This window comes from Branchiostoma belcheri, unplaced genomic scaffold, assembly GCF_001625305.1.
Source record: "Branchiostoma belcheri isolate BF01 breed outbred unplaced genomic scaffold, Haploidv18h27 scaffold21, whole genome shotgun sequence".
In the NCBI taxonomy this organism is placed as follows: domain Eukaryota; kingdom Metazoa; phylum Chordata; class Leptocardii; order Amphioxiformes; family Branchiostomatidae; genus Branchiostoma; species Branchiostoma belcheri.
Window position 1 is genome coordinate 1,529,104 of NW_017803602.1, and position 17,141 is coordinate 1,546,244.

Here is a 17,141-nt window from a genome sequence, read left to right on the forward strand (position 1 = left end):
CCCCCCTTCGCTGCAGGAGCAACAGAAGTTCTACCATGTTGGAAACTGCAGAAAGCCAAGTGGCACAGGTTGCTGTAAATGAACAGAAGCCTCCCAAAGAGCCTCCTGTCTGCAAGTTCTTCAACTCAAAGAGGGGATGTCGTCATGGAAGACAATGTCGATTCCAGCATGTCATAAAAGATAGCACTACTCAGAGGGAAGAAAGGTCAACAGCAGCAGGAGATGATGGTGACGTGACTGATGAAGCAGGTGAGTCTGTGGACCAGAAATCAGCTCCCAAAGACGTGACGTCAAAACCTCCACCCAACAAGGGAAAACTGTGCTGGGTCTTCAGCCGTGGTCAAAGGTGCAGGTTCGGCAGTGACTGCAGATTCTTGCACGAGAGGCGCATAGGTGGTGCAGAAACAGGTGAAGACCCAAGAAGTAAGACAGAAGATCTCAGGGAAAGACCTGCTCAGTCTGCAAGGAGGACAGGGCAGAGCAGGTCCAAAAAGCTCTGCAGGTACTTCAAAAATGGCAACTGTACTATGGAGGATAGGTGCAAATTCTTTCACCCCAAGACACTTGACAATGTAGAAGTCAGCAATGATTTAAACAGTGGTTCCAAAGAAGAGCTAGTGGAGGAGGTTGCTCAGCATCCATTGGTGCCACAAAAGGCTGAGCAGCCAAGCCGTGTTATCCAGGCTGCCCACAAGCCAGTACCAAGACCAGCAAGGCCTACTGTAAGCATGGAGGGAGCAACTGATGAGGAACTTGGTAAGCTTCAAGAAACAGAGATCTCCTTGCTCAAGAAAAGATTCAGCAAGGAGGATATAGAAGATATCACTGAGGAAGGCAGCAGGTGCAAGGCCTACAAGATACGCATGTCTCCTAGTGACCCAGACTGGGTAAGTGAAGTTCAAAGTTGGTATTTTTGAAACCTTTGACTCAGAGCACATTTCTTTAAAACAGAGAATTGTTGCTTATCAATGTACCCTTTTGTTCCAGCCCTTTGATGTACAAGTCTTTGAACTCTGTGTAAACATTCCGGAGCAGTATCCTGTACAGGTACATTTCCTTGCCTTTCATTTCTGTCAGATATATTGAAACTGCTGTTTTTTTTCCCATTTATATAGACAATCTGGATGGTTACTTTGAAAAAAAAAGCAAGCATGTTATGATTGAGTTCCTTTTCGCAAATTGTCTTTAGGTTGCTGACATCAGCTTGACAATAGACCAAGCACTTCCAGAGACAGTTATCAGGTAAAACCTACCTATACCTCACTTCTTTCAGATTAAATGATGAATTACAGTTTGTGCTGCCTGCACTGTATGGTAGAAAATTGTAAAAAAGAAATTTTAAAGACAACAACTGTCACATAACTCTGTGTTTTATTAGTGCTTTGTAATTACACTGTGATATGTTTTCATAGTTAATATCTCACCTGTTACTTTTCTTCAGACACTTGAACCAGGAAATTAAAGACTGGCTGCAGGAGAAGCAGACTTCCCACGAAAGTACCGGACGAGCCGAGCTGATGTTTCGTCCCTTTCTGCACTGGTTTGACCGTAACCTGGAGGACATGTTCACAGAAGCAGCCAAGCTGGTATGTCCTTCCACTGGTAATTGTTGACTGCATAGTTCCAGTTACAATTTTTGCTTTGAAGTAAAAAGTATGGCTACATCCATGACCTGATGCAGAATAAGTATAGAAAATACTAGTAGATAGATGCTTACTTTGACACCACTCTTGATTCTATTTACCCTGTATTCCTTACAGTTCAAAAAGGAGGTTGTAGCCAATGCTGCTGGACTGGAGTTTGTGCCCTTTCAAAGTCTTCCCTCAGCACATGCCAAAGACAAACATACTGCAGCTGCTAGTCAGGAGTCTCAGGCTGCTACAAGGTCACAAGAGAAAGGACCTGATGCTAATTTACAGATAGGGAAAGTTATTCGGCCAAAGTCTAAGAAAGATGAACCTCAGAAGTACCAAGCACCCAAGGAAAGGGGAGAAATTTCCCAGGTTCAGAGAGAAGAAGGTGGCAAGTCAGGTGCGAAGACACCTGAAGTATGTGCTGCTCCAGTGAAAAAGGGAACTGAGGCCAAGTTCATAAATCTGGAGATGAGTGAAGATGTTGCCACAGTCTATGCACAACAGATTGTTGTTACAGTCCAGTGTATAAGGTATTACTGTCTCTTCAAAGTTACACTGTGTGATATCAGTGGTCTGACTGTCTGTGAATATAATAATATAAAGGGGATTTTTTGCTGCATGCCTTCATGTATCAATGATTGTCTCACATGAAGTCTATAATAACCTCTGACCTCATGAGTATTTGAAGCAAACAGTTAGATCATATGACTTTTTGGGGCAGTGATTATTCCAACACTTGATTTGAAACATTCAAATTTTTGTTTTTGATGGCAGATGTCTCAAATGTTCTGCTCCAGGTGCAAAAGCCGTCATGATGTGAAGACCCGTCCCCAGCAGCTGCATGTGATCAGCTGTCAGAAGTGCCAGCACCAGTACAAGGCAGCCTTCCGCCCTGCTGTCATGCACCAATACTCGCCTGTCATTGGCTACTTTGACCTGGATGGATGCGTGCCATTTGACCTGATTGTGGTGGAATGTGACTTCCTGATTGGCTGTCTGCAGTGTGACAAAGAAACAAACTTCAAAGTGAGTGAATCTTCAACACCTCCCAATCTGTGAAAATTTGCAAATTTGTAGTGTCCATTCAACCCTCACAGCTGCATATCAGGGATAGGTGAAAAGTTCTGGCTCTCACCATCTGTTACCAAGATAGGTACAGGCTTAAGATAGCACTTTTGGAATATTTTTCAGGGTGTCCAGCCTGGCCAGCACCGGGACTTGCGATGTTCCCACTGCCATCAAAGGCTGAGGCTGAAGGGCAGCTCAGTGAAGTTCACACAACTGCAGCCTTCTCAACCCTCAGGTCAGGTTCATACCAGTACCAAAACACACATTTAGCATTTTATACATTCCATATGCCTTCATGAAGGAGCTTTGGTGAATAATTATTTAATTTTTAAAAAATACAATATCTCTATTACTCAAATACATTAAATGATGGAGATTTGTGTCTGGTGAGAAGCACACAAACTCATCTTGCTCTGTTTTGCTCTGTATCAGGAAACGGCCAGGTCATTCATACCCAGACTAAGAGTAAGAGGGTTCCCAAAGACCCAGCTATCCAGGAGGGCCTCCCTCTGCCCAGCAATGGTATCTGTAAACACTACAAGAAGAGCTTCAGATGGCTCAGGTACGTAACTGTGGTTTGACTTGTTGAGAAGACATGATGGAGGAAAATTTGAGCTGAAGCTGTCATGTCGTGCACCCAGCACCCTGGTCGTGATGCCCCAGTGAGGGGTTTTGACCAGTATCACACAGAAGTAGAAGAAGTAGCTATAGGGTTGTTCAAGTAAAAATGGACATCTGTGGATATGGGCTTTGTTTGCATTTAAATGCCTGTTTATGACAATGCAGCACCAGCTAGGCACAGACCTTTTTATACACATGAGTACAGAATAAAAGACTAACTACCAGCAATACACATTTCTTCTAGGTTCCCATGCTGTGGTAGGACGTATCCCTGCGATGTGTGCCATGATGAAGAACAGAAAGGAGACCATGAGATGAAACTGGCCAACAGGATGATCTGTGGCTTCTGCGCCAAGGAACAGGTCAGCCATGTTGTTAGTGAATCTAATATTGATTGTTGGTTTTGAATGCATTTTAGTCAATACTGACGTGATAAATTTGCTGCATATCATCACAAGGTATTGACAGCTTCTCAGTTGATAGCCAATGGTTATGTGCACATGAAATAATGTGATAATTGTACATGTATATCTACAGCCATTTGCAGCAGACAAGCCGTGTGTTCTGTGTGGATCCAACATGAAGAAAGGAGGCGGCAGTCACTGGGAAGGAGGCAAAGGCTGCCGGGACCAGATCAAGATGAGCAGGTGGGAAAGTTTACAATCATGGTACAGTGGTTATGGGTAGCCTGAGATGTCCATACCGCCTCTTGTAAGGCTTAAGCCTGGTTACCAACCTATTTTAGCTACTGAGTCTCTTTCCTCTCTGCAAAAGATGCTCGGAATCTGAAATAGGTTTAGTAACAAGTCCTGCAAGGCTTAGGCATAAAGATATCAATAGAAGGGTCCATACATGTGTTTGACTTTGAGTCCTGGTACTTTTTCCATGGACCCTATGTTTCGAATGTCTGTCATGTCAAACTTACCGGTAGTCAGTTGTGGTATTGTTCCTGCAATTACTAAATTTTGATTTAGTAAATAGACTAGTAATGTAATCTTTTCTTGATATTGCTTGTTGTGTTAAGATGATCATGACCTGACAGCTATTTTGTATCCTGTTGTCTTTAGGAATGATAATCAAAAGTATCATGGGATAAACAAGACCGTCTCACGGAAGGAGCAGGAAAAAAGGGAGCCAAAGAAGAAGGCTAAGAAAGCTGATAAATAAGGGCAATGCCCTGTATCATGTGCCTCTATCCTCAGTTTTCAGTATTACTCTTAATTTCTCACTTGATCACAATGTTGTGATTTCTGTTATTTTGTGATCATAAGCATGGTTATAAGTCTACTGTGAAAAATGGAACTCACTTTGATTTCTTGATTTCATGCATATGTGCTGTAAATGCACCACTGATCTTCTCATGCAAGTTTTTAAAGCATGGAAAAATTTGCCATAGCTTACTACACTGTATTTGGTAAAAGGAAATGCTCTGCAAGGAGTGGAAAGGGATGTTCGAATGGAAGTATTAATGGATAAAGGTGTTTGCTGAAGTTGTAAAGGGGACACAATACACACTGTAGTGCATATCAGAAGTAATGCAACCTATCAGTTTGTTGTATATTCCAGAACAAATAATTTTTGTGGGAATGTTAGTACCCCAGCTAGTGTGTATTAACTTGGCATATGTCACTGTTGATGGCCTGAAAATACCGGTGCTGATACATATATGGTAATGCGTCTATTCGGAGGATGTAAATAGCAAATGAATAAAGCATAATACAATTAAGTTTTTCATTCTTAATATCAATAATTGATGGATAATAAGTGCAGGCAGTTAACTTCTCCATATAGGGGCAAAAACTAATCTAATAGAAGCCTTATATATTGATGTGCCCTAGAAATGAATAGCCAGTTGTGAAATTAAAGAAATAATCTATGTAGATTGGCAGGTCTTGATAGACCTACTTGAAAATTTTAGTTGCTGTGAGGATACCTTTACCTATAATGTTAGTTGAAGCAAATGTACTTGGCTAAATCCCCTGGCATGTTATCTGTCTATTTTGCCAATTTTCTACTCTTTCCAGCCACTTTGAAGCCTGGTAGAGGCTACTAGTATTACACATCAACTACCTCAGTCCACACACAGACATTACTGTATAAAGATGCCCTCATATTTGAAACCAAAGTACACCCACATATTTTTGCTTTTACAATACCCATTTTGTACTAATAGACCATGAGACTGACTGATTTGAAATCAATTAATATTTATTTTGCTTACATTATTCATGACTTTCAAAGAAATGGCTGTCCTGTAAATTTTTAAAAACCCACTATTCAAAATAGCAAATGCCATAAAATACATCCGTACGTCAATACCTAATTGTAAACAAAAGGCACTTGCATTGTAACAATTTATATAAGATGTTAAAAACACAAAACACATAATAGTAGACTACTCAAACTGTACATTATGACATTCAGGCCTCCATACTGCAATTGTTAGTTTTGAGTATCCCAATTATTTGTAGTAAGCCCTTATACTACCTTCTGCTACAAGTTTTGAGACATTGCATGACGTGTACATGGATGAATAACTATGGGTTAAATTTGACAGATACTCTGATATAACAAAACAAAACTACACTGTGTCAAAATGTACAAGAACATATTATGAACATTGATAGTACACTATATAAACACTGATTATATGACTGTAGTATGAGGGATTACATGTAGTTGTACTTACGTATATACATTCAGACAGACAGACATTCTCTCTTCATTCTACAGCTTAGCCAAAAATTTACCTTGCAGAACTTTAAGCCCCAAGAAGTTGCTATATAAAGGTACCTTTCCTACCAGTACCCAGGTTCGCTATTGTGCATCTTAGTTTGGCTACAAAGACAAAAAAGGGCAACACTAGGCCTTCTTGTCTTAAGGCCAGGAATCTAGTTATTCACATTGCATATAAGGATAGTCAAGAACAGTCATAAAAAATTTGAGGATTATTACATCCTTGGTCTTTTCTACTGGGTAGATTTCACAATAATCGCATACGGCTTTTGGACCTCTTAACGTGAAATTTTGTGCATGGGTGATTTTATACATCTCACTTGAGAACATCTTAGTTCCAAAGTTTGAATCCTGGTGCCTTTCAAAAGGGCTAGTGGAAGAGGAACATTACATAACAGACAGTAACTAGCTACAGATTGACATTACCATAGAAAAGATATTTCCAACAAATACTCACATTACTGATTCTAAAATAAGTGTAGTTTTTGAACAGCTGGGTTAAGTTCAGCAGCCCTTCTGGATATGCTACCTTGTGCTTAGGCCTGCTGGGACCCATGTCTCTACACACTTGACCTAATATCACATGTTCTGTCACAAATTATATAGTATAGGGACAACAGAAGTTCCCATGAAATGCCACCAGGTACAAATTGTAGCTGAAACTCTCTTTGATCATTCCTTTGGAATATAAAATCATGGCAATGAGGCAGTACTGTGTCAATATAAATGACCCATTGTCAACAGTGTTAACATTTACGTGATGACTGAAGGGAAGACTGTTCTGCAAAAAATTTCCCTGGTCTGGCTTTGTATTGTACCCAAAGAAACCACAACTCCACTAAACGATACTTGCTTTTCTTTGATCCTTCATATTCTTATCAAATAACATCTACAAGTAAAATGATAGCTAGCCTAGATAGAGCACTATCCCAAAGAAAGGCTGTTTGAAACTGTGTTCCACATCTAAAAGAAAGCCTTGTCTCTCTTATTTGTGCCATCAACATGGATTTGGCTTTTCCTTACAAAACCTTAAAAATGTTGACAATGGGAATCGCATGATCACAACCCCAATCATATGGTCACAGCAGAATTGGCACGAATATATGTTTTGTCTGTTTAAAAGCTGAAGGATTGCAATAGCTGCATATAAAAGCCAGCATACATCTCAAAGACTTTTCATGATATTCTAAAAGAAAGAGAGGCATAACCTATGGTCCATCTGCTGTAAAAGTCTCTGTAACTGTGTATACAGTAACTTGGTCCTAGCTAATGTGACACTGATACTAATTAACAGCAGCAGCATCATGATATTGTGTTGAATCCAGCTGGAAGTAGTCTTCAAGTTTCCACTGCAGGGTTTCGAAGGTGGGTCGTTCCCACTCGTCTTTCTTCCAGCACTCCAGCATGATCTGGTACAGGCTCTCCTGGCAGCCCTGGGGACACGGCATCCTGTAGCCATGCTCCACCTGGTGCAGCACTTCTGCATTCGTCATGCCTGCAGGAATCAAAACACACATAATGTCATTGATCTTCGTCTTGTCATAAGGACTCCATGCCCTTGAAAACTACGTACACTGTACATGGTTTTGGTAAATACTTCAGAAGTTATTTGTTGAAGATGTTTTTTAGAAGTACATTCATGACGTTTATAAGCATTTACCTAGTAAATGTATAGTTTAATTTAATTAAGCTTAATTTGTAACTACATATTACATGGGACTTACAAGCCACAAAGAAGAGTGTAAACGAAATATACAGACAGACAGATCCAGATAATGGCTTGCTCACCTGGATAGGGAACTCTACCATATGTGATCAGCTCTGTAAGCAGGATACCGAAGGACCAGACATCGGACTTGATGGTGAATCTGTTGTAGTTTGCAGCTTCTGGGGCAGTCCACTTGATGGGGAACTTGGCACCTACTCTGGCAGAATACTCATCATCCTGTCAACACACACAACAATATGAAACCATCAGTAAACACATATATATCCAAACTCATAAACAATGCCTGATACACAACTGAATGACATCAATAAACATGAGATGTTTGTACAACAAATTGCTTTACCTTCACCAGTCTAGCCAGCCCAAAATCTGCAATTTTGACGATGTTGTTCTCCCCCACCAGTATGTTTCTTGCTGCCAGATCTCTGTGGATGTAGTTCTGTGACTCCAAGTAGGCCATGCCGGAAGCGATCTGTGCTGACATGTCAATCAACTGTGGCAGCTTCAACTGCCTCCCTTTTCCTGTGATGAGCAAAGTGACATGTTTATTACAGACTGTGACAACAAACAGTTAACTGTTGATATAATAGTAATAAGTGTTATGGTCCAAAATGCCATAGAAATGTTTTGTTTTTGAGAAGGGAATTCTGCCTACCATGCAGGAAGTCCAACAGACTGCCATTTTTCATCAGCTCAGTTACAATGTAGATGGGTTCCTCCAGTGTGCAGACTGCATACAGTTGGACCAGCTTGGGATGCCTCAACTTCTTCATGATGTTAGCCTCCTGTAGGAACTCTCCTGGGTCCATGGTGCCTGTACAGGACATGGGCAAAATCACAGGAATGATCTTCTGCTGAACACAAAAAGCAGGGAGAAGAATTTAAATACAATTTCTCTTCTTCCATTTTATCTGCCTCAAAGTGCATGTAATATTAACCCTACCATTATTAGGGCTAAAAAACTTCATTTCTCATTTCATGAGATTTATTATCATCAGTAAGCCTGCATTCTTTAGCTTGCCAAATGTTGCAGATAGATATTTCAAGCCCTGATTTTACATGCTATTTAATGCAAGATCACCCACATTACATGTACATGTATACCTCCATCAATAATCAATACTCATCATACAACCAATACTACTGTAGGAAAAAGATGATTGTATGGTGCAGTGCTATACCGGTAGTGCAGAATGCTTGACCACTCACCTGTTTTTAACATCTTGATTGCCACTGGAGTGGTACTGTTCCACAGGCCCTCCCACACTTCACCAAACTGACCAGATCCCAACTTACGCACCTGAAACATAGCAGAAATGTCTGTCAATGCAATAGATAAACTATTTTATAAATAGGTTTTCATATGATCCTATAGCAATGTCATGAATCCAGATATTCTAGAAGACAATCATCCCCCTCAACAGGAGAATCCAGTCATCCACCCTGCATATCTACAAACCTATGCAGATGTTATCCACAGATGATCTACAATGATAAGCTCTGTCCTAAATGGATCAATAGAATACAAATGACTTTCTCCTCCCACCTTCTGCAGTGAGGAGCGAGGGATCTCCCACTGGTCTACTGTGTTGTAGGACAGACCTGCTGTTGTTGGTTTTTCAATCTGAAAAAAAAAACCCACAATGTTAACTTACTTACTTTTACTTTGTTTATGATGTTAGCAATGTAGTAAAAGCCTAAGGCTTTATAGCAAGACAGCATGACTCTGGGAACTTTGTATTCCAATGAGAGTTTCTAACGTTATATATGCAAAAGTAACTCTACACTCAAGGTAAGAGGCAAAGCAGTACTCAATCAAGGTGAACTTACCGTTGCACAAGGTCTTCGTAGATTCACACACAGCCCATCTGCATCTTTTGAGTAATGTGATACCAGCTCTGCTAACGTGTTGAAGGTGCATCGCCGGGCAATGAAGAAACCTCCATCGTCCAGCTGGCGAATCCTGTAGTGTTTTACTGTGTCTCCATCTCTTACTGTGGGGACAAATACTAGTATGAGGTGGTCACTCAATGTTCACAAAAACATATCCTCCAAGCATAGATGATTGCATGCATGATTGCAAAATAGGTGAACCCTTTAAATGCAGTAATAGCCAACAAAAAAATAAAAGTTATGAAAAGTTTTGTTAAAAGAACAGATAGATTTGCAAGAAAAGTTACCAAATTCCTCACATATGGAATCAAGTTACTTGTTTCAATGAGGACCAGAATAAAACCATAGTTATTTTATTACATTTGTACAAGCAATGTACACAATAGTATCTAAACTGTACAGCATAGAAATAGAAAGAGACCTTCTTACCCGACAAAGAGAAGTCGCTACGTCTGCTTTCACTGTCCCTTATAAGGAATGACCCATGCTCGTTCTGAGGCATCAGTAACATCTTCTCTGCTTCAACTCGCTTGATCTTCCCAAAGTACCATCTGCAAAAACATAGTTGTGTGTGTAAACATTCAAATCCATGGTAATGCAGGATTTCAAATCAACCTGGGTGGAAGTATCAAAAGAAAGTCATGGACTTTTTTATGCTAAGGTCAGCATTTCAGTCAGGGCATAACTTATACAAGGCCTATTGGTAAATGCCATTATCTAAATTCTAAGCAAATGCATTGTTTCGGGTCGTTGTTTTAATATCTTTCTGTGGCACTTCCCTTTGCGTAGGACATTTTCTTTCTAGACGCATGCTACTTGTTGAATAGAGGTGGGACAATTTACCAGGTACCAATCAAAGGGGACCCTGTAACGTGTGTAAGAGTAGCTCAACTGTTCATAATTTGAGTTCACTGACTGACTGAGCCAAACTGGCCTGGAATCACTTTCACTTTTACCTTCCTAACATGATTTTATGATACATACTACCGTATTACTACCATAAGGTTTATAACCTTTGTACTAATTGTAGTCACTAGTACAGCCAGTCACACCAGCAAGCCTGGACATATCACATATCAACATATCGACCAATCAGACACCACAATCATGGCTGAGAATGAGATTAGATTAAAAAGCATAGGTATAATGTTACATTTGTAATTTCAAATGACCAATAAATGTCTGGCAGCTGAATAAGTTGCATGATTTACACTCCTATTGGGGTTGAGAGATGGAGGGGGGGATTTAACCGATGAGTTTATAGCATTCTAAGAATTCAGAAATCTTTCTTCATCTTCATGCACCCAATGCTACAAGTACAACGGTACAACTACACGACAAGACATCTGTTGCTGTTGTTACATACAAATGTATGCACAGTAATACTAATAGACAATGAATGTTCATTTCTTCTTTATACACGGTTCAGGATGCACCTAATGTTTTGAAAGTTAATCACTGGAGTGGTTCTTGATTCTTGTCTGTATTGTTATCTGTACAAACGGGAAGTTTTTGCCAGAAAACGTCCAATTATCGTGTAATACCACACATTATCTTACTTCCTGATGTGGGATTTACTCTAAACTCACAGCGTTTGTTCAGCCAGAAGTGCTCAGAACCTAACGCCTATAAGGTAAACAAATTGTACATATCGATGAAATCGACCCCTGGTTGTAGATGAACGAGGTACTTACGGTTCTGCCTCGATACTCCTGACTTTGGCGACGTAGTTTGACGGAATGTATCCCTCCTTCCTGACCCCCGGAGCTGCCTGCTTCAGCGTCCGCGCCAGCCACCAGTCCCCGGTACTGTCGTTGATCACTTCGAGGTGATCCCCCTTCTTAAAACTCAAGTCCTCCTCCGTGCGTGCATCGTAATCGTACAATGCCACGAAGATCTTACTCTGTGTCCCGACAGGCGCTGTCGGGAGGTCTATGAGACCCGTACCTGGCGCAGTTCCTGTGGAGGGGGACGATGGAGTTTGCGGGCTGGCGGATCCTGTCCCGCTGGTAGCCACACCATTTTGGTTGTCCTGCAGCTGGGTGCGCAGTTCTCTCGACCCCTCGTCGTACTTCTGTCGACTACAGCATGTTCCCATGGCGATCACGGACGATATGTTTGTTTATCAAGACGCATTTGACATTGCAAGTTCGATCGGTAATGGGGAAAGACCAACTGACGCGGTTATTATTTGGTTGTCCGAAAGCAGGAAATAACTGACTAACCTGCGAGACCCACCCTACCCGGTCCGGCATGCTCTGGGCGCCGTGAAGCGCCGCCTTTTGACGCAGTGGAGAATTACAGGGCTGTACAAAATTCTCATTTCGGGAAAATACTGAGTATGAGTATACAAAGTATTACAAGAAAGGGGTAATATTATTCCTAGTGTGTGCACATGATTGTGTGCGTATCACATTTGATCAACGTAACGTGTTTTCTCTGAGTGTTTGCACCAATGTTAAAATCATTGGTTCAAGCAAGGTGGTTGATTTTTAAACCTCCTTGGTTCAAGGTCGGCAAAACTGTACGTTTTCAAGAGAAGGAGAATATTAAATAAAAGAAAACTACGTAAAATGTTGAAAATTAAAAGTGCACCATGTATATTCCATATAACATGATATAGGAGAAAGAGGAAGAAGACATTGGAGGATTTGCAGCAAGGCAAAGTAAAAATCTGACCTACAGAGGTCATAAATTTGTCCAATGTTTCTATGAAAAATATCTCTTGATCCTTATGATGTAATCTCGTATACGTGTAGGAAAAGCTGTTGAAGCCGTTGTGGACGCCCCTTAGGGGCTCCGCGGATACCGCCTGGACTCCCGAAGTGACCTCCTCGGAGCCCATGTAAATAGCCTCTGTTGACGAGAGCCGACCTCCCATAATCCTCTTGACTTCCGGCAACGTCACTTTGACTTCCGATAGTGCTTAGCAACAGGGAAACACCGAGAAAGAACATCAACATCTTGAGAAATCGGGCGCGAAGGCGTGAAACTTTGCACGAGCTTTTCTACCAAACCATCTGCTAAAAGAAGCGGGATGGTTGGGATCAAATGTGCAACAACATTGTGACATTTATCGTGCTGTGAAGGATCTTGGAGACACGTTGGAGACAAGTGGGCGAATAAACACAAGAAAACATGGCGGCGGCGGCGACTGCTACTCAAGGTTTGAACAGAACGACTGCAAGGATGCCGAAAACGCCCATCCCTATCGTAAACCACATCATCCCGGACGAGGCAGTGGGGATACAGAAGGTGGTGCCCCGATCTTCAGACCTGGCAAGGGTTGTCAAGCTCCTTACAGACCCCTACTCCGAGAACTTGATTGAGAGACACCTACATGCCCTAACCAAGTTGGCAGCCAAGTATCATAGGGGGTTTCTAATGCGCGACCTTGTTCTAGTGTTCAAAGTTCTGAACGTGTGTGCAGACAGGATTCCCATCGATCCAAGTTACGTGGAGCCAATGTGCCAGCTGCTACAGATCTGCAGCTATCCATTCCTGAAGGAGAAGACCTCGGATGAGACTGCATACGCACAGATCGTGGTGGAGTCCATCTCTCAAATGGGTTACCTCATGAGGGTCCCCAACAATAAAATCAGAGTTCAGCTTTGTCAGTCTCTTGTCAGCTTCTACTGTGATGCAGATAAGTATGCCAAATCACCTCTAGAAGGCCTGAAACCAAGCACAAAAGAGTACAATATCAAAGTCGTGGAGAAAAGTGACGTGGCAGAAACACTCGTGAAGTCTCTTGCTCTCCTGGAGAGTGATCTTGAGGTCAAGTTGAATGTCCTGAAGGTCCTGCAGTGCTTCTCGGTCAACTCAGACTCCAACTGTGACCAGATGCTGAGTGCAGAGGCTGCCTACAGGATCTGTTCTCGACTGAACGATCCAGACCCATCAGGACAGCTGATGTTCAGGTATGCAAGGATTAAAAGAATGATTGACATTGGCTTGTACATGTGTACCATCAAAAATCAAATAAAACGATCAATCTGTGCACCAGTCTCAGTAAATGCTGATTGGTCTTGATTTTCTGAAATTGTAAATAATCAGGTCACCCAAGCCCTGGTTACAACAGCTGTCAAATAACATTCAAAATTTTAACTGTGTTCCCATGTCTCAGTCTAACATTCATATGATATAGATGTGTACATTTACGATATACATGTAGTAACTACTGTTACCAATGTGTTTTTCCAGGTGTACAGAGTGTCTGTGGAACCTTGTGGAGAGAGGAGATAACCAGGCTGTAAAACGTCAGCTCAACAACCTGACCTGTACCTCCAGCCTGAGGGACGCCTTCTGTCAGCAGCTCACCAAGGGACACAGCCACTACGATCGCCAGCTCAGAAATGACCTGCTAGTGCTGGCCACGCTTGTAGCCCAAAGCAAGGACACCCACTTCATTGAGACAGGATATGCCAAGGAACTTGTCTTGTTCACCACCTTCTCCGAAGTGAAGAGTCACAACCCCTTGGTGAGGAATCTGAAGCTGGAAACCAACCACGAGGACTTTGAGTTGAAGAAGCTCCTGATGAACATCATGGTTCTCCTCAGTAGGGATTCAGCCTTCATCCCCATCATGTCGGAGGGAAGGCTCCTCCTGGCGCTCTTCCATTACATCAAGGGGAACGAGAGCCAGCTGGGCCCGCGGGACTGGAGCCCTGCACAGTTTGAAGAGCTGCAGCTGCAGGCCATGGCGACCCTGTGTACTGTCGGGCCGCTGATGATCGAAGACTACATGACGTGCCAGGGGAACACCAGGCTCCTCCTCCTCCTGGAGTGGTGCGTGGGGACGGAGGATTTTGGTGGCCATGGTAACAGCTTCCACGGTACGGGTGGACGTGGGAACAAGCGTGCTCAGATGCGCCACTGCCTGCGGCTGCTGCGGAGCATGGTGTCTGTCGGGGACGAAACGATCCACCAAGACCTCTGCGACCAAGGAGCAATGAGCCTCCTGCTAAACATCCTGTCCACTGCATGCCAACACATGGATGAAGATGACACCATCGATGTGGAGATGCAGTGTGACATGCTGTTCATCGTGTCAGCTCTCTGCGAAGGAGACATGCACAGGAAAGAACTGTTCGGGTCCCAGGGTGTCAACATCGTGGTGCAGTACCTCAAGACTGATCCTGAGAAACTGAACAGTGGCCTGGGCCATAACAGACTGCTGCTAGCAACAGTGGACTGTGCTTGGTGTGCCATCATTGGGTCCTTCCAGACAGAGGACCTTTTCCTTGAGAAGGAGGGAGTTTTCCTTCTTTATGACCTGTTAGAAGTCTGCCCAAAGAACATGCAGAATGTGGTCCTTGGTTGTATATTGGATCTGTGTGAGAACCCAAAGACCATGGTACACATCAACACGTGGCGAGGGAAGAAAGACCGCTCTGCTCCAAACCTGCTGATAGAGATCTGGAGGACTGAGGAGTCTGAGATGGGGGTGAGAAGAGGGCCAGACGGAATCATAGTGGACGTCACACAGCCTCTAGCCGGGACCTTACAGGTTAGCATGCACAGGTTACATCCTCTCATTCTCACTTCTATTTATTCCTTCAAAAACAAAGGCATACAGTAGCTCAAAATATGTCCTGAATCACAGAAAATACTGCATCTCAGAAGTAAAGATAAATGATTTGCATTTCAATGGTTTGCAGTTGTAGAAGTGTAAGAAATATAATGCAAGCATTTGCATCCAAACTTTTTATGCTCATTGAATATTGATTTGTTATGCATTTTGTTCTTCCAGGAACAACAAGGCGTAATCCCTCTGCCAGCTAACTGTCCCAGTCAGGCCATCGTGGATGTGTCGGAGAACATGCGAGCCAAGCTGTACGCCCTCTTCTGCAAGATTGGGTTCAACGACCTGCCGGGCATGTCCACGGAGGACTACGTCACGCTGGCGGTGATCGAGAGGTACCTGGACTTCAAGGTGGGGGAGGTGTGGAAGGAGATCAGAAGCGAGCTGGACCAGGAAGGGATCCAGCCCACCACTGCTGACCACAACGCCGTTGAGACCATCACACGCGCCGCTGATGAGAGAGCCAAGGCTGTGGCCCAGACTCAGATGGACTTGTTGGACAACCAGCAGCAGCAGGTCTGTCCTTGTGACTTTTCACAACCTGCAGATTTTTAGTAGTACAAACTGTACAAAGGGATACTATATTGTACTGGACTAAAATTTGTGTTGATAGAGGTTTTCTATGTCACCTATCTTGGAAAAATGAATTTACTAATAGCTACAAATACCACACATATTTTGCAGCCATGAAATAAACACAGTTAGAGGCAAATTTGTATATCTATTAAATGTTCTTCATATAAATGTACAGGACCTAATGGATGAACAAGAGATGTATGCCAAGGTGCGAGACAACCACAGGCAGAGGGAGAAGGCCATCGCCAGCTGGGAGCACTTCGTAGCCAGAACCTCCAACTACCATGTGCTGAAGGAAGCCAAGATGAAGCAAGAGATGTCCATAGAGGCTTCTCGCATCCAGACTAGGCACCAGGTATGTATAAGTGATCTCTAACAAAGGGTCTATCATTTTAAAGTGAAGAATGATTACTTGACCTAAGACCTGTGCAAGATTACTACATGTACATTGCATGTAGCTTACTTTTCTATTGCCTCCTTTAGATGCCTAGGCAATATCAATTTGTTTAAACTTTGCCGTTTATTTCTCCCATCTAGAAGGAGGTAAAGTTCCACCACACAGAAGTACAGAACCTGAACACCACCACGTTCTGTGGCCGCAGTGTGCAGGTGAACAGCACCCCTGTGGAGCTGACAGGCGCACGGCTCAAGCCCTACAACATCCAAAGGGACATGCAGAAGGCAGTCACTCTCAGTGACAGTACCACCATCATTTCATAGACGTATCATCAAAATCATTCTTGGTGCCATTTTTCACAAAACACCATATACTGTATGGCTGCCAGTGTTTTGAACTACAGTGTAGTAATTTCTTCCCTTTGGGAGAAGTGCTCTTGTTTTTTTGCACAGTGATTTGATTATCTGTGTCTGATTTGATTGACTGTTGAAATCTTGCTCTGCGCAAGAGCACGCTAACTGAATTTTGCAATTAGGCAAGGGAATGTTATCTGGAAATAAAAGGAAAAATTTGAAATTACTGGCTAGATGTATGACATACAGTCATAAAGTGCTGCACATGCATAAAATTTGTATATATTTGATTTGTTAGACTATGTGTGCTGGGAGAATGTTTGCTGAAATCAAACTTTATCACTAAATGTTTCAACTTCTACATTATTCACATATTATAACTCAAAATGTACAATTTTTCTACATGCTGTTAAGTATTTCCAATACATTTAATAGCTTAGAAGGGATACCCAAGAAATTGTCAGATAAACCATTTTCAAATGCACTGTTAATGGTGAAAGAGCAATTTTCCTTTTGTGTACATTCAATAAAATTTGCAGTGCTTTGATCA

General features: G+C 42.4%; 3 protein-coding genes across 5 annotated transcripts in view; 2 read left to right on the plus strand and 1 right to left on the minus strand.

Moving 5' to 3' along the window:
- The window catches only part of LOC109469677, an 8,520-nt gene extending 1,812 nt beyond the window's left edge, over nucleotides 1-6,708 (plus strand). The window contains exons 2-12 of one of the 2 annotated variants that reach the window (XM_019768231.1): nucleotides 206-887; nucleotides 988-1,047; nucleotides 1,190-1,242; nucleotides 1,442-1,586; nucleotides 1,761-2,164; nucleotides 2,432-2,660; nucleotides 2,826-2,938; nucleotides 3,133-3,264; nucleotides 3,568-3,685; nucleotides 3,861-3,970; nucleotides 4,391-6,708. In XM_019768231.1, coding sequence (XP_019623790.1) covers nucleotides 206-887; nucleotides 988-1,047; nucleotides 1,190-1,242; nucleotides 1,442-1,586; nucleotides 1,761-2,164; nucleotides 2,432-2,660; nucleotides 2,826-2,938; nucleotides 3,133-3,264; nucleotides 3,568-3,685; nucleotides 3,861-3,970; nucleotides 4,391-4,490 — 2,146 coding nt within the window. In that variant the 3' untranslated portion in view covers nucleotides 4,491-6,708. Of the gene's footprint in view, nucleotides 1-16; nucleotides 888-987; nucleotides 1,048-1,189; nucleotides 1,243-1,441; nucleotides 1,587-1,760; nucleotides 2,165-2,431; nucleotides 2,661-2,825; nucleotides 2,939-3,132; nucleotides 3,265-3,567; nucleotides 3,686-3,860; nucleotides 3,971-4,390 lie in introns of both variants that reach the window. The other variant, XM_019768232.1, reaches the window with a different exon arrangement.
- On the minus strand, nucleotides 5,514-11,947 carry LOC109469694 (tyrosine-protein kinase Src42A-like). Of its 2 annotated transcripts, none has more exons than XM_019768263.1 (9): nucleotides 11,376-11,947; nucleotides 10,111-10,232; nucleotides 9,619-9,782; nucleotides 9,335-9,412; nucleotides 8,998-9,088; nucleotides 8,444-8,602; nucleotides 8,132-8,310; nucleotides 7,848-8,004; nucleotides 5,514-7,554 (listed from the first exon to the last, which is right to left on the minus strand). In XM_019768263.1, exons 1-9 carry the CDS (start codon nucleotides 11,777-11,779, stop codon nucleotides 7,343-7,345), a joined length of 1,566 nt encoding a protein of 521 aa, XP_019623822.1. In that variant the 5' UTR covers nucleotides 11,780-11,947; the 3' UTR covers nucleotides 5,514-7,342. The 2 variants fall into 2 exon arrangements, with proteins under 2 accessions (XP_019623822.1, XP_019623821.1); XM_019768262.1 differs by having other exon boundaries at nucleotides 9,619-9,797.
- Nucleotides 11,948-12,222: 275 nt separating this feature from the next.
- LOC109469674 (cilia- and flagella-associated protein 69-like) lies at nucleotides 12,223-17,141 on the plus strand. Its single transcript, XM_019768225.1, has 5 exons — nucleotides 12,223-13,601; nucleotides 13,885-15,190; nucleotides 15,434-15,781; nucleotides 16,017-16,196; nucleotides 16,379-17,141. The coding sequence occupies exons 1-5, from the start codon at nucleotides 12,820-12,822 to the stop codon at nucleotides 16,559-16,561; spliced, it is 2,799 nt and encodes a 932-aa protein (XP_019623784.1). The 5' UTR covers nucleotides 12,223-12,819; the 3' UTR covers nucleotides 16,562-17,141.

What these genes read in the sequence shown, in the direction of transcription:
- LOC109469694 (XM_019768262.1), bottom strand. Translation starts at nt 11,779, where the DNA reads ATGGGAACATGCTGTAGTCGACAGAAGTACGACGAGGGGTCGAGAGAA. An exon ending in AATCAAGATGTTAAAAACAG is followed by an intron (nt 8,603 to 8,997) that starts GTGAGTGGTCAA and finishes TGTCCTGTACAG; the next exon opens with GCACCATGGACCCAGGAGAG. An exon ending in TCTGTTGGACTTCCTGCATG is followed by an intron (nt 8,311 to 8,443) that starts GTAGGCAGAATT and finishes TGCTCATCACAG; the next exon opens with GAAAAGGGAGGCAGTTGAAG.
- LOC109469674 (XM_019768225.1), top strand. Translation starts at nt 12,820, where the DNA reads ATGGCGGCGGCGGCGACTGCTACTCAAGGTTTGAACAGAACGACTGCA. An exon ending in TCAGGACAGCTGATGTTCAG is followed by an intron (nt 13,602 to 13,884) that starts GTATGCAAGGAT and finishes GTGTTTTTCCAG; the next exon opens with GTGTACAGAGTGTCTGTGGA. An exon ending in GCATCCAGACTAGGCACCAG is followed by an intron (nt 16,197 to 16,378) that starts GTATGTATAAGT and finishes TCTCCCATCTAG; the next exon opens with AAGGAGGTAAAGTTCCACCA.